Here is a 17,059-nt window from a genome sequence, read left to right on the forward strand (position 1 = left end):
AAAAGAATTTAGATGATGAACGCTCTGTGCACATCAAATAATAATAAATAAATGGAAAATAAACCCTACTTCTAAACATGGCATATTATCCCAGTTCTAGACAGTTCAAAATTCACAATATCCAAAAGATCAGAAAGACGAGTCAAAGCAATGTGTTCCTAGTTCAAAGGTTACCCGCCTGGTCACAGTAGGTTTTTTTTGTTAGACTTCTGAAATGACTTTCTGCAATGACTTTAAACCTTTTGATTTATCAATAAAGAACTTAAATAAAAATACTGCTTTAAAAACTGCTTTGGCAAAGGCACTCCAAAGCTCTGGATTTGCAATATATATATATATTACATCATGTAAGTACTGGTTCCAATATCTTCCTGTTCTGGTCAAGGGAAGACAACTGCTTATGATGCAATTGGTCAATTGAAGATATAGCTGTTTACTTTTCCAGACAATAATTGCACCCATGGACTATAAGGGTGAAGACACACTGGGCTACTAGTAGCAGCTACTTTTTCATGGCTACTAAACACCAGAAAATCCCCTGCCTTAGACAATACTGAGAATTGCCTCTGCTAAAACACACGTAGAGACAATTATCAGTAAATGATCAGCATTGTCTATTTCAGTAGATATGACAAGTAGCTGCTACTAGTAGCTCTGTGTGTCTTCACCCTAAGCCTCTCAAATCCCAATGGGAAGCAATTCACAAAAATTCTTGGTGGTTTTTCTAAAGCACAGGCACAAACAAGTGGGTAGTCTTTGAATGAAGGTAACATTTAGTTGAGTAGTTTATAGTAACCCATGGTGCACCACTGTAGGACAAAGAGATTACCTTCTGTCTCTCAAAAGGGGTGCACCATGTTGAGAGGCAAAGAGATTACCTTGACATGGTGTTTCGAGGCAGACGGTAACCTCTTTGTCCTACAGACACTGGGATAAATGACTGAAATATTTGATCGTATATTCTAGCACCAATAAATCACCTAATGTCCATCCAGATGCATCTACTGAGGACTTCTTTGGACCTGGAACACCTTGCTTTGCTCCCTTGTGAACTTGACACCCACAAACAAAACCAAAAGACGCTCTCAGGTCAATAAGCCAATTCCACACAGGTTTTTCTTTGGGCTATCTGAGCTTCAGCTGTATATTTAGAAAAGAAAAATGAGCTCCTTTTGTCCAAGAGAGAACAGAAACACAATCCACTGCCATGCATGTTAGTCCTCTCTTTAACCAAAGGAGTGAAGGTTCCAGGAACGAGGCAGATGCAAACAGCAGACCGCACACTGAAACAAATCTTTGGTATCTTTGGTATCATCAACAACGATTAGAATTACAAAAGGAAAAAAGTCAGTGAGGTAGCCTATTTTTGGTTCTCACTAGGAATAGAAATTTTTTTTTTCCGTTTTAGTTTTTTTTTTTTTCCATTACACACATAGTTCGTTCTTGGAAGCAGCTAGTTTTAAGGGTTATTTTTCCTTTCGCTCTCTCTTCTTTTTTTTTTTTGGTTTGGAATGTCTTTTGGGTTTTTTTTTCCTTTTTGCTTTTTTTTTTTTGTATTCCCCCAAGCTCGTATTAGAAGCCACAAAAGTTTCCAGCAAAAAAATCTTTGGTGAGCAATAACAGTAGTGTAAATGGTATTTGTATTCCGAATGTACAACTCCAGAGTCAAGATGAATGCTTGTCCACAAACGTCGCTCTGTTGTTCTGATCAGCCAAAAAAAAAAAACGAAAAAAACCAAAACGAACGAACGAAAAAAAAATCATAGTGCTTTGGTTGATTTAAATAAAAAATATAAACTATACAACGCACTGTTCCAGTGGATGCCCAATAAATTAAATAAATAAAGTTGCACCGTGACATAAAATGGCAAAATGATTGGATGCGTCTCCGTCGGAAATAAACTTAAATAACTTAATTACGGCTTATAAAAAAAAAAGTACCATTGAAAAATTAAATACATTTTTTGAAAAGTGTTGTTTTTTTGTTTTGTTTTTTTTTGTAACCTGCATTTTTTTCTCACATATGTAACAGAATTTGGCTGCTTTGTAAAGCAAAGATACAGAGTCTAACAAAAGAGCATCTCTGATGCCGTAAGCCTTTAACCTTGATAAATAAGTAAATCAATAACAAATTCAAGCACAAAATTACGTTAAATAATCGGGAAAAAAAAAAAGAATTAATAAGTTAATTATACTTTGGATTTAAACCGAATGAAATAGGGCAAAAAGGGAGGGGTTTAAAGCTTTCAAAATAGCGAGTGGTTTTACATTAAATTATTATTATATTAGATTCTGTTAATTAATAAATAAATATTAGTCAAGACAGCCAATAAAACATGAATAACAATGATAACAAAAACATAGTAACAAGCAAACAGCACATTTTTTTTTTTATGCCATAGAGGCCACCCCTGCCTAGTTCCTATTGGTCGCAGGAGGTGACTATCACATATGCAGGCTTTGCTTGTGCTGGTTTTGTCTTTTTCTTTGGATTGAGCTTTAGGTAAAAATAGATTGAGAATAAAGCTATTCAACCGAAGTTATTAACACATTCTTTGTTCTTCCACTGATGATCGGCCTCTTGGGTGCCAGAAAGGTGCAACTTTTTGGCACTCAAGGGGTTGAATTAATGTACATAGTTTCTTGAAAGTTGAATTTATCTAGGATGTGCCCATGATGTAGACTCCCCGTGAAAACAGAAGATGTTGGGATACTAAGTATTGCTTTACGGGCAGTATTTGCAACCATTTCCCAATTCCGTGCTATAAATGGATGTTCTCCAGCTTGGAGCCGTCAAACCTTCCAGAAACTGGATGTTTATGCAACTGGGGAAGGTGCCGAGGGGAACTCTTGTGCTTCTCACAAATGTTTCCAGAATGAAAAACAGCTCAGCTCTACAATAATGGTACAATGGATTCTTCAAAGCGACTTGTCAACGTTGTCTGTAATGGTGACGGGAGAAGTCACCCCAACAGGCACCGCTCGACAAGACTTTCCATTTATAATAAAATGGAATTCTCTTATTCTAAATATTCAATTATATATCCAGCTGGAGTGTATTTCTGAATCCCCCAAAACAGAAGTAAATTTATTGCCAAAATAAAACACTAATTGGAGAATCTCTAGTCTAGAATAATTGTCCTATTTCCAAAAAGATGGTGTGTCAGAGCCTATGCCCTCAATGGTGGCTCCCGATATCTAATTCTAGCCTTGGACCACAAAATGCTTGATATATTATTGCTCTTCCCTTAGTTATTAACTCATAGTTGTCAATAGTTATTCCAGGATTTGTGAAACCCAAAGTTGGAACAAACACTTAGGGGCAGATTTATTCAAACCTGAGATTGCCTTTTTTTCCTGAGATTTATAAAAATCTCTCCAAAAAACAATCTCAAATATTTTCAAATTTGAGTTTTATGAACTTGAATTTTTCTTTCTCTACCAAAAAAAATGTAAATGGCAAAATCTAACAATTAAAACCTAGACATTACAGCTATTTTATTTTTTTTTAGTTTTTTTTTCCAACCAGTCAAAATAAGTTATTTTTGTTGCAATCAACTTGAGTTTTTTTTCTAACTATGCTAAAAAAAATTGCAAAAAACCTCAAATTTGAAAATTTGTAAATCTGCCTCTATTCTTAGAAATAAAATATCAGCAAAATTTGAAAAATGCAACAATAAAATCTCAAGTAGTGATGAGCGAATTTCCACATTTCGCAAAAATTTGCGCGTCAAGAAAAGTTGCGGTCACATCAAAATAGGTGCGTTTGCGCAAAAATTGGGCTAATTTGCTGCAAAATGGGTGCGGTTGTGTCAAAAAAAGTAGTGCTCGACAAAAAAGTTGCACGACAAGTGCGTTTCGCAAATTTTTCTGTTGTTTTGTAAATTTTTGGGCAAACCGGAATGGGACTGATTCGCTCATCACTAAGCTTAAGTGATTTTTCTTTGTTGAATTGCTAAGCCTTTGGGGAAAACAATGAGTGGAACTAATTCTTAAGCAAACATTCTAAATGTTTTATGTATAAAAACTGATTATAGGAAAAAGTGAGTAGAAAAAATCCACAGCAATTTTTGCCAGATTTTTTTTTACTTCTTTTGAAAGGGAAAATTTTGCTTAGGAATTAGTTCCATTCAACGCTTCCCATTTTTTTTGTACATTGACCCAAATCCAAAACACGAAATTCAGCACACAATTGTTTTTGTATCCCAACACCTTGTGTCTGGAGCCAGTTAAATCCTATCGCTTTATGTGGGAATATGCATTGGGTGAAAAAAGGGCAATTTTCTTACTTCCATAACAATTAGCTTTAAATAAAAAACCTGATGGTGGCACTGTAGGTGCTTAGCCGTGCAAGAAGCATGTATGAGGTGAAAAACGAAAGCTATTGAGAATCCTCTTCTTTGGTACTGTAGCTATTGAGGTTTTGGTTGCTCTGTCCCTTTGTTTTCTTTGAAAAAAATAAACTGCATAGGCACAAATTAAAGACAATCTTCAACTTTAAGAGAACTAAGTGAGTTGTCAAATGAAGCAGCAACAGCATCCTTCAGTATTCGCTTTGCCTTTTCACCCTATCCAACCCTTTTTTTTTGTTTTTGTTTCCTCGAGATCTGCTTCCTAAGACGTTTGTCCAAACACAGTGTGTTAGTAGTTTTTTCCTGACGTGCTTCCTTTTCTCAATGGAACAGTTTGTTGCAGAAGAAGTAGGTGCAGAAAAAGTTTCTTTGGTTTCAATTAAGTGGTACATAAAAAAAAAGTCTTGAATGTCTTTAAAGAGTTATTATAGCCTTTGGCTTGGAACACAGACCCAGATATACTACGGGGGGGCCATTCACTGGTGAACAAAAACAGAAACCAACCACAAACAATGTTGGAAGAACAGCGGCCATGTTGGATCGCAGTGTGACCATGTTAAGTATTAGCTTCCTAGCAAAAAAATTAAATATCATAAATATTCTTCACATATATATATATATTTATAAACGGTAGTAAACTATCCAGGTGTTGAAGCAAACACGCTTATTGGTTTGTAAAACATGGCGTTCTACATTCTTTGGTTATACTTTTGTTCTTTGGTGTGCTGTACGGTTTGGGAACGAGGCTCAACGACGTCCCCAGTATAGACAAATATCGGTGTATTTAAAATGGAAAATATTGGCTTTGATTTATTAAAACATGACCAGATGTTCCCATAGATCAGTAAATCGATCCTTTGGTCATTTGCCAGATTCAACACCTTTTCATGGTCGAGTGAATAAGGCAACAACCTTCATTATTGACTTATCTGACACAATAGATCCATAGAGAACATGGACCTACCCAATGTGTTTCTGATACCCATACAGTGACCTCCTGAGCGCAAACATTATATATACAAACGTATGGAATGTGACTGGATTCAAGTTGTGGCATATATCTATTTGTATCTTTATATATTATATTTTGTGCTTCAGACTGTACTTTTACATCACAAAACGGTCTCCAAGAGGCATCTAAGTGTAGTTATTCGGTAAAAAATAATATAAAGACTGTAAAATATACTGAGAAACTAGATGACGCCTTTCAGAAGCAACAAAAATAGAGCTGTTCTTTGGAACCACCAGGGTTGAGGATTTGTGCTAGGAGGGGAAACCACTGTGTTAGGAGGTTGTGGTTGATTGGATCTTTGGTTTCTTGTGCTATGGATTCTGAATGGGGCAAAACACAGATACCCCTCTTTAACCTGTTTGGTTGACAGATGCCTCTTATTGGTGGGAGAATGCAATGAGGTCTTGGGTGACCCACTGACACCGAGGCATTGATATTGCTGTTCTGCTACAGGAGCCTCACAATGTATGTGGCTCCCAACAGCAGGTAGAGTGTGCGTTTGGCAGCACAGCAACATAAAAGCAAGATTAATGTATAACTTTCACCAGTGAATAGCCCCACAACCACCAAAAAAACAAAATGATATTTCTATAAATCCGGTCTTCTCTTTTTGGTTACGGTTGAGTCGTGCCCCATTTAGAAGCCTTTACCCCTCATGCTTTGGTACAAGTGCTGGAGTTTGAAGAGCTTCCCCCTGTACTGAGATCGTCCTGCCATTTCTCTAGGCTTCGCCTCCTGGCGTTCATGAAGAAGTTGCTGACGGTGTTGAGTTCCAAGCCCAACTGCTGGGAGATGGTGATCTGCATTTCTTTGGACGGGCGCTTGTTCTCTTTAAAGATGGCAAACAGCGTTCGGCGTTGGAGATCCGTGAACACTAGACGGGACTTCTTTTGGGTGTTGTTTCGGTCTTTGTTCGGTTCTTGTTCCTTGCGTTTGCATGCTTTGATAAAGGCAGACAAGAAAGAGGTGATTAAAATAATGTTTCATTAATAAAGTGACAGTTTTTACCAATAAGAGCAACACAATGACCCAAGAATGGTAAGTACATTTCCTTCTTTCACATCTATTTTATCTAGTCGGTTCATTCCCATTTTGGGATTTTTTTTTTAAGTTATGTAGACCACTCTAATACACAAAGCAATACAAGAAATACTGCACAGAGGTTGTACAGGTATGGGATCCCTTATCCGGAAACCTATTATCCGAATTACGGAAAGGCCATCTCCCATAGACTCCATTATAAGCAAATAATTCTAATTTCTACAAACTATTCCCTTTTCCTCTGTAATAATAAAACAGTACCTGTACTTGATCCCAACTAAGATATAATTACCCCTTATTGGGGGCAGAACAGCCCTATTGGGTTTATTTCATGGTTAAATGATTCCCTTTTCTCTGTAATAATAAAACAGTACCTGTACTTGATCCCAACTAAGATATAATTACCCCTTATTGGGGCAGAACAGCCCTATTGGGTTTATTTAATGGTTAAATGATTCCCTTTTCTCTGTAATAATAAAACAGTACCTGTACTTGATCCCAACTAAGATATAATTACCCCTTATTGGGGGCAGAACAGCCCTATTGGGTTTATTTAATGGTTAAATGTTTCCCTTTTCAATATAATAATAAAACAGTACCTGTACTTGATCCCAACTAAGATATAATTACCCCTTATTGGGGGCAGAACAGCCCTATTGGGTTTATTTAATGGTTAAATGATTCCCTTTTCTCTGTAATAATAAAACAGTACCTGTACTTGATCCCAACTAAGATATAATTACCCCTTATTGGGGGCAGAACAGCCCTATTGGGTTTATTCAATATTTAAATGATTTTTAGTAGACTTAAGTTATGGAGATCCAAATTACGGAAAGATCCCTTATCCGGAAAACCCCAGGTCCCGAGCATTCTGGATAACAGGTCCCATACCTGTACCAATGTACAGAAGTGTAATTCTTGCGATTAGGAGCCATTTTAACGAGTAATGGGTCAAGACAAGATTCAAACAATAACTGGGAGTTTGCAGTAACGTATAAACAATTAGGACCCAATCGTTATCAACCTAATGATATAGGATTAAAAGTTGTTAGATCCAATATTCATAAAAGGAATTTGTCTCTGCATAAGCAGCCATTGTCTCTTTAGAAGGCTGGCCAGTAGCTCCTTATCCCTCTTATTGTCCTTTTATTTAGTTTATTCCCACAGAAGGGAATAGTGCTGGCAGCTGTAGAATGAAACCTAATCTTATTGCCAAAAGGGGCTGAAGTTTAGCAATGTATCTACCCCAGTGTGGGTATCCTCCTGCATTTGTGGGGAAATCTAATGGTATAGTGGCTCTTTGACTAAAACACAAAGTTGCTTCCAGTTGTAGACCCATACAGTGTATATATATAGATATTTTTTTTCTTTAATTACATTTTTTGTAGCTATGTACACACACACACACAGCAACAATCACAAATACGTAGCACCCAGCCAAGGTGCTGTACACAAAAACACACGCTCGGTGCAGCTACAGCGGAAAAAAGCAAGTCCTTTGTACATGGCTGTATCCAGCTATCATCTTGGCAGCGCATTTATAACCATGCTATGCCAGCACATTTTTAAAGTTCTCTTTAGCTATTTGTGCGAAGGCACATTTCAAGCTATAACAAGCAAAGCCATTTGTATTTGTTGGCATTTGAGTAAGGTTGTGCCTTCTCCCATTTGCTCAGCCCTAATGGAATATTCTTGGCGCCAATAAATATATGATAATAATAGCTACGCCATATAAGAGATATCAATCTCTGCCGCGCAGTTTGGCTCTGGATACGAACATGGTTACCTTAAACAAAAGGGGTTAATGGAATTGCTGTGCCCTGATGTTGTGGGAAAGGGAAACATGGTGCGGGGCCAATGTTATTGCAGTGCAGAGAGGGCAGTCGCCCCCTTGGGCCCAGAGCACCTAATGGGGCCCTATAAAAATAAATATTATCAAAGCAGGGCAATTATTCCCTATTGTAAAATTGTACTGGCCAAGCTTTTCTTTTAAGTCTGTGCCGATGAAAAATAGTCCTAAAAATGAACCCCTAGGGGCTAATCCACTAATCCGAATCCCGAATGGGAAAAAATCGGATTGGAAACGAACATTTTGCGACTTTTTCGTATTTTTTGCGATCTTTTCGTCGCCGTCGCGACTTTTTCGTAGCCGTTGAGACTTGCGCGAATTGTTGCGACTTTTTCGTATTTTTTGCGATCTTTTCGTCGCCGTCGCGACTTTTTCGTAGCCGTTACGACTTGCGCGAATTGTCGCGACTTTTTCGTATTGAGCGCTAGAAAATGGCGGGCAAACCTTTTCCGATTTTTTCGTGTCGGCTACGAAAAAGTCGCGACAATTCGCGCAAGTCGTAGCGGCTACGAAAAAGTCGCGACAATTTACGAAAAAGTCGCGGCGGCGACTAAAAGATCGCAAAAAATACGAAAAAGTCGCGACAATTCGATTAGTTAATCGGCCCCCTAGTGTCCATTTCCAATTGTCTTACAATGCTACTGTCTATATCATTAGGTGCCCATATATACAAACATTTCATCTCATTCTTTTCTGACTGTGCATAGGCCAACAGCGTTTACCTCCCCAACTGGAATCTCACTGGGCAATATAAAGACCTTATGGGTCTAAGGACCTTATGGGGTCATGACGTGGGTCTGTAATTTACATTGATCTGGACAGGCTTGCCTTGCCATAGGATTGTTGGCCAGAGAGCTGAATCGGCTTCCTTTTTAGCTTTGTACTTGAGTGGCCAAATTAGGCAAAATGTGATTCTTTGATGACCTACCAAATACAGAGATCTTCCTACAAGGGAATTATAGGGCAAACCTCTAGCAAAAGGCCCATATCATCCCACTAACCATGCATCTAACTATACTCCCGGTACAAAGCCGACTGCTGTTTCCAAGGTAAGTTGTATTGATTTGGGCCAGAACTGCAGCTTAGGAAATCCTTTTAGTGAAATGTGTCATGAAACGAAGACATTGCTAACATGCTTTTCAATCTGTAAATTGATTTGAGCAGATTAACGGGCAAGTTTGCATGACATCCCGCATTCAGATCACACGCAAATCGCTATCCTCTTGCTGCATTTAATGGCACAGAGTAGCCCGTTTCATTTGCTTTTGAAATGAAGACTGAAAGCTCTGCTCCAGCTCTCACAGAAATCCCCTCATTTCCCGAGGACAAAGGATGTAAAGCCCAAACCATAATGGCCCAGGCTGCCCGTAGCGCACCATCTGAAGCTTCCCACCTTTTAGTATTGTGCTTCTTTTCTGGAAATTCATTCATATACAGGAAGGTACCAACTGTGCATGTATTTGGGTAGTAGGATGATCTCTAGAAACCAAGGACTTCTACTTCTACTTCTACATCCCTATTCCTCTCATAGTGCTTCTATATTCCCTATCTTATCCGTGTTACATGCTGCTTGTCTCTTGTTACCCCATTCTTGCTGTCCTCCTCTGAAGGTATACCATCCATTATGCCATATATCACTAAAATATTTTTTAGAAGGCTGTTCACTATTTTGATAGCATTTTCTACTAGAAGAATTTTTTGGACTTTCACCCACTGTTGAGTGGAATACCCCTCGTTGCCTTTTAATATCAGTTTGAAGCCAGGAAAATTCTGCCCAATCTGTCGTGTGGTTGGCTGGTAGACCCAAAATGTGAAGGTATTGGCATTAACAGAGAAATGTTTCATTTTGGGCAATCAACTGGATACTCTGGGTTTCTTCCCACAGTCCAATAGCATACAGGAAGGTAATTGGCTAATATTGACCCTAGTGTGTATGAATGTGCTATGGACCTTAGATTATAAGCTCCACTGGGGCAGGGACTGATGGGAATGTGATAGGGACCTTAGATTGTAAGCTCCACTGGGGCAGGGACTGATGGGAATGTGATAGGGACCTTAGATTGTAAACTCCACTGGGGCAGGGACTGATGGGAATGTGATAGGGACCTTAGATTGTAAGCTCCACTGGGGCAGGGACTGATGGGAATGTGATAGGGACCTTAGATTGTAAGCTCACTGGGGCAGGGACTGATGGGAATGTGATAGGGACCTTAGATTGTAAGCTCCACTGGGGCAGGGACTGATGGGAATGTGATAGGGACCTTAGATTGTAAGCTCACTGGGGCAGGGACTGATGGGAATGTGATAGGGGCCTTAGATTGTAAGCTCCACTGGGGCAGGGACTGATGGGAATGTGATAGGGACCTTAGATTGTAAGCTCACTGGGGCAGGGACTGATGGGAATGTGATAGGGACCTTAGATTGTAAGCTCACTGGGGAAGGGACTGATGGGAATGTGATAGGGACCTTAGATTGTAAACTCCACTGGGGCAGGGACTGATGGGAATGTGATAGGGACCTTAGATTGTAAGCTCCACTGGGGCAGGGACTGATGGGAATGTGATAGGGGCCTTAGATTGTAAGCTCACTGGGGCAGGGACTGATGGGAATGTGATAGGGGCCTTAGATTGTAAGCTCCACTGGGGCAGGGACTGATGGGAATGTGATAGGGGCCTTAGATTGTAAGCTCCACTGGGGCAGGGACTGATGGGAATGTGATAGGGACCTTAGATTGTAAACTCCACTGGGGCAGGGACTGATGGGAATGGGATAGGGACCTTAGATTGTAAACTCCACTGGGGCAGGGACTGATGGGAATGTGATAGGGACCTTAGATTGTAAGCTCACTGGGGCAGGGACTGATGGGAATGTAATAGGGACCTTAGATTGTAAGCTCCACTGGGACAGGGACTGATGGGAATGTGATAGGGACCTTAGATTGTAAGCTCACTGGGGCAGGGACTGATGGGAATGTGATAGGGACCTTAGATTGTAAGCTCCACTGGGGCAGGGACTGATGGGAATGTGATAGGGACCTTAGATTGTAAGCTCCACTGGGGCAGGGACTGATGGGAATGATATTTAAACATTTAACAAGTTCCCCAAGTCAAAAACCCTTTCTAAACATTTATTTCAGCACAATACCTGTATTCTGTCCAACAGTATGTAACTAGCACATTGTCTACATTATATCTATAAATGTCTCTCTGGTAACCGTGTCAGTCACATCCCGCCCCAGATGTACCCCCATGTACCCCCACAACAAGAACCTGGTATGACAAGATTAAACACTTACAGGACTGCAAGATAGCGGAGAATTCTGGTGCTGCGTAGTAACATCATATGAAAATATGAAAAGAAAAAAAAATATAGAATTAAGACCTGATATTTGGTATGCTGCTCAATAATAGTTTACATCTTGTCCTACAGGACTTGTTCACATATTATATAGAAACATGTACATTCGCATATTGTACCAGAAGTCAAGATATATTACACTGGGGTACGGGGGGGGGGTCTTTGTAGCTGGAACGAGTACTTGTCTGGCCTTAAGTGGCTTTCTGCTTTGTACAGTGGCTTTAAAATAGGACAGTAGTGTAATTAGGGGTGTAACTAGGTGAGTGTAACTGGGTGAGGCTAAGGTTGAAGTCACACAGAGCTACTTAGTAGCAGCTACTTGTCACAGCTACTAAACAACAAAAAATTCCTTGCCATAGACTAGGGATCCCCAACCTTTTATACCCCGTGAGCCACATTCAAATGGAAAAAGTGTTGAGGAGCAACACAAGCATGGAAAATGTTCCTAGGGGTTCCAGTGAGCTATAATTGGCTACTTAATAGCCCCTATGTGGACCGGCAGCCAATAGAAGGCTCTGTTTGGCTTTACACTGGGTTTTATGCAACCAACACTTGCCTCCAAGCCAGAAATTCATAAATAAGCACCTGCTTTGAGGCCACTAAGAGCCACATCCAAGGGGTTGGGGAGGGACATATTGTCCCCGAGCCACAGGTTGGGGATCACTGCCATAGACAATACTGAGAATTGCATCTGCTAAAACACACAGAGAGACAATTATCAGTAAATGATCAGCATTGTTTATTTTAGTAGCCGTGACAAGTAGCTGCTACTAGTAGCTCTGTGTGTCTTCACCCTAAAGGCTGTGGCACAGGGGGGTGATCAAAATACCAACTACCCTCTGAAGATTACTTCCCATTGACTCTAAAGTGTTTGTTCTTGGGCCTAAATTCATGCCCATGAAGGGACTATGGTGCCCAAGGAAAGTACCGATTGCCCATGCCCATTCCCTCATCCAATACCCCCTAGCCACAGCAATCCTGCCTTCTGCTCACCATCTCTTTGCCCCTGTCGCTCACCATTGAACTTGCCATCTGGGTCAGGGCGGCAGGAGTGGAAGGTACCAGTCAGTATTTTCTTTTTTTTCTTCAAATTAGTAGCTCCCTAGGCCGTGCCTAGTCTACCTACCCCTAACTCCAGCCTTGCCATGGTACTACCATTCCATGACTGGCAAGGAAATTGTTTTGTTAGCCAAAAGTAGCCATACATAAACAGATAAGATTGTATAAAATAGTATCATAAGCTCTTTTGGGCAGGGCTCTCTTTACCTGTATCAGTTATTGATTGCTTTATATGTTACTCTGTATGTCCCATGTATTTAACCCACTTATTGTACAGCGCTGCGGGATATGTTGGTGCTTTATAAATAAATGTTAATAATAATAATAATAATATCTGTGCATGTATGGGGCCCTGCTGATCCCACCCAACATCTATATACTATGGACACTGAATGGCTCAGGAATAGGGAGCCACAGATTCAAGTGAAGAAGATCCTCTTCACTCCCTGCTATCCCAGCATTCCCTCAATCAAAGCCTTGCAGGGGATGCTGGGAACTTGAGTACAACAGGCTGCTGGTTTGACATCTCTGTTGTACAGGATATGTAACAAAATGGCGTTTGCGGTAAAGTTCCAGTCATTAGATCCCTAATGCAGAGAGCAAGGCATATTTCATGAGCGTTAGAGGCCCAGGGTAACCTTGATGAGTAACAAAGCGCTTCTCTCTTCCATTAATGATCACATTGTTCGGAACCACAGAGGCAAGTGGGAGAGCTCCATCAATCATAACTCTCTGGGTATCTCTTTGGGGTTATGAATCATGTTCCTCCCTGTCAGGAGCCGATCCCCCTGAGCTTGCCAGATGACTTGCACAAAGCCGTTTCAGGAGATATCAGATACAGATTAAAGTCATTTGCCTTCTACCTACATTAGTCTGCTTCTGTGTTATCAGCACAAGCCTAGGAGAGATTCCTGCAAACATAACAGACTGCCCGAGTCTCTCTGCTGATACTACATTTACATAGAGATTTCATATTTACTGACTCGCAGGCAACATGTTACCATTCAGCCTGTGAATCAAAGGAACTTACAATCTAATTTCCAATCTAACTTCTACAAAAGGGTCAGTATAAGCAAGTACAGGTATCGGACCCCTTATCCGGAAACCCATTATCCAGAAAGTTTAGAATTACAGAAAGACCCTCTCCCATAGACTGCATTTTAATCAAATAATTGACATTTTTACAAATAATTCCCTTTTTCTCTGTACAGCCCTATTGTGTTTATTTAATGGTTAAATGATTCCCTTTTCTCTGTAATAATAAAACAGTACCTGTACTTGATCCCAACTAAGATATAATTACCCCTTATTGGGGGCAGAACAGCCCTATTGGGTTTATTTCATGGTTAAATGATTCCCTTTTCTCTGTAATAATAAAACAGTACCTGTACTTGATCCCAACTAAGATATAATTACCCCTTATTGGGGGCAGAACAATCCTATTGGGTTTATTTAATGGTTAAATGATTCCCTTTTCTCTGTAATAATAAAACAGTACCTGTACTTGATCCCAACTAAGATATAATTACCCCTTATTGGGGGCAGAACAGCCCTATTGGGTTTATTTCATGGTTAAATGATTCCCTTTTCTCTGTAATAATAAAACAGTACCTGTACTTGATCCCAACTAAGATATAATTACCCCTTATTGGGGGCAGAACAATCCTATTGGGTTTATTTAATGGTTAAATGATTCCCTTTTCTCTGTAATAATAAAACAGTACCTGTACTTGATCCCAACTAAGATATAATTACCCCTTATTGGGGGCAGAACAGCCCTATTGGGTTTATTTCATGGTTAAATGATTCCCTTTTCTCTGTAATAATAAAGCAGTACCTGTACTTGATCCCAACTAAGATATAATTACCCCTTATTGGGGCAGAACAGCCCTATTGGGTTTATTTAATGGTTAAATGATTCCCTTTTCTCTGTAATAATAAAACAGTACCTGTACTTGATCCCAACTAAGATATAATTACCCCTTATTGGGGGCAGAACAGCCCTATTGGGTTTATTTAATGGTTAAATGATTCCCTTTTCTCTGTAATAATAAAACAGTACCTGTACTTGATCCCAACTAAGATATAATTACCCCTTATTGGGGGCAGAACAGCCCTATTGGGTTTATTTAATTATTAAATGATTCCCTTTTCTCTGTAATAATAAAACAGTACCTGTACTTGATCCCAACTAAGATATAATTACCCCTTATTGGGGGCAGAACAATCCTATTGGGTTTATTTCATGGTTAAATGATTCCCTTTTCTCTGTAATAATAAAACAGTACCTGTACTTGATCCCAACTATGAGATAAATAATCCTTATTGGATGCAAAACAATCCTGTTGGGTTTAATTAATGTTTTATCGATTTTTTTGTAGACTTAAGGTATGGACATCCAAATTACAGAAAGACCCCTTATCCGGAATACCCTTGGTCCCGAGCATTCTGGATAACAGGTCCTATACCTGTAATACAAAGTGATTTTTGCCTAAGTGCAGTCCTACCCCCATATGTAATAAAAGGCACTAAGTTTGACCAGGAGCAGTAACCTATTCCAACCAATAAGATGTTTGCTTTTAAACAGGTGACCAGTAACTTCTACCTGTAGGTTGCTATGGGCAAACTTAGTGCCTTTTACTATATAACTCCACTAGTCTGCAAACCTGCCCAATCAATATCAGGCTAATAAGCTCCTGACTTGGTCTAGAGGGGCTGAAGCCAGGTTTGGCATCACATGACTAAAAGAAAGCAGGCAATGCCATATTTACCTGGGAAATATGGAGGTACAAAAGTGGCTATAACTTTTTTTAAATCAGAGTTAATTAAAAACATCAATACTGTTTCTCCTTATATGCACCTTTTCAGGTGCAAACCACTATTTTTGTGATAATAGTATCCATTTAGTCACAACACTAGTGAGGGTAAGGTCTATAGGTTGTACACATCTATAGGGCCCACCTTTCTATAACAGAGAGCAGCCAATCAGAAGTTTCTACTCTTCCATAATGATGAAAGCAAGTTGGCTACTTGGCTACATGAGCAATGGCCTTCCAGCAGATTCCGCAAGGATTAATACTATAAGGGAATTTCCCCATGCCCATAGGACACAATCAGTCTGATTTGACATAAAGAAAATAGAATCATATCGGCAATAATGCAGACAATGAATTGACCATTTGAGGGGCTTCAAGTGGTTCTCAAGTATTGTCTCCTCGTCTAATTCATTTAGCAATGCCGTGTGGATTTGTATGTTGGTATGATTTCTCAAAGTAGGTCTTAGAAATCAATTTGATTACCTCTCCGAATTAAGTATGCACAACTGAGAGCAATTGAGATCAATATAAATCAGGTTAAGTACTCCACTGTGTACAAGCCCATTATGTTACGAAAGCTATTGGAATGAAGATACAAATAAACACGTTGTCAGACATGGGCACAACACGTGGATTTTTGTGGGGGAACCCTGGCTTTTCCCTTCCACCGTCATAAAAGTTGGTTGTTTTTATGGCTGGGAAAGTGGTAACATAGGGAGTCATTTATCAACACTGGGCTGTGGGCAGTAACCCATGGCAACCTATCACATTGTTGCATTTATTTTTCTACCTGCAGCTGTCCAAAAAAAAAGCCAATTGCTGATTGGTTGCTATGGTTTTATACCCATGGGTAAATTTGCCCTTTGTTGATAAATGAGCAGGTTCTAAATGTCTTTGCTTTCTGAAAAAACATCTGTATACAACTATTTAGTGAACTTAAGCTCAAACACCCAATAGATGTCCATCAATGTACTTCATCTAATGCTTCCTAGGGTATATATGTCCTTCCAAAAACGAACATGAACATGTTTTACCAATGTGCTATTGAGAAATACTTTCACCGTACTATTTTATGTTAATATGTTGCTATGGAGAAGCCACAATAATAATCAATAATTCCCTACAAACAAACTGGCACAGAAGAATCAGTGTTCTTCTTAATGGGATGGTACACAAATTCCACTTTACTAATGTCTAGAAAAGAGACTGGGACATCCATGCTCTTACTCCTAATCTTAATGTTTGACTAAGCAACTGGTAGACAGGAATCCTTGTTCCAAGTAATAGATACACTATTCAGTATCAGTACTCTTCCTAATGTTCTACCTGGAAGTAAATCAACAAGCTTCTATGTCATATCATGATGTACCAAGAAACTGGAGCCCAAGCATCCATATAGTTATTAATGTACAGCCTGGAACTTGGACACAATATTCAAGATTTTACAAGTGTCTTGAAAACAAACAACCATGTTCTTATTAACCTACTGAGAAGCTAGAATGAAAGGAATAGTCATGTCCTACCATGGAACTGGTTAACAACAATCCATATTCTGTATTACCATGGAATGGAT

The 17,059-nt window shown here is 39.5% G+C and overlaps 1 protein-coding gene across 1 annotated transcript in view; it reads right to left on the reverse strand.

Annotated features, from left to right (window-relative positions):
- Window positions 1-1,408: 1,408 nt before the first annotated feature.
- Window positions 1,409-17,059, reverse strand: part of onecut2 (one cut homeobox 2) — a 44,039-nt gene continuing 28,388 nt past the window's right edge. The window contains exon 2 of the mRNA XM_002934443.5: window positions 1,409-6,304. Coding sequence (XP_002934489.3) covers window positions 6,018-6,304 — 287 coding nt within the window. The 3' untranslated portion in view covers window positions 1,409-6,017. The remainder of the gene's footprint in view (window positions 6,305-17,059) is intronic.

The sequence above is a fragment of the Xenopus tropicalis genome, chromosome 1, assembly GCF_000004195.4.
Source record: "Xenopus tropicalis strain Nigerian chromosome 1, UCB_Xtro_10.0, whole genome shotgun sequence".
Lineage (NCBI taxonomy): Eukaryota > Metazoa > Chordata > Amphibia > Anura > Pipidae > Xenopus > Xenopus tropicalis.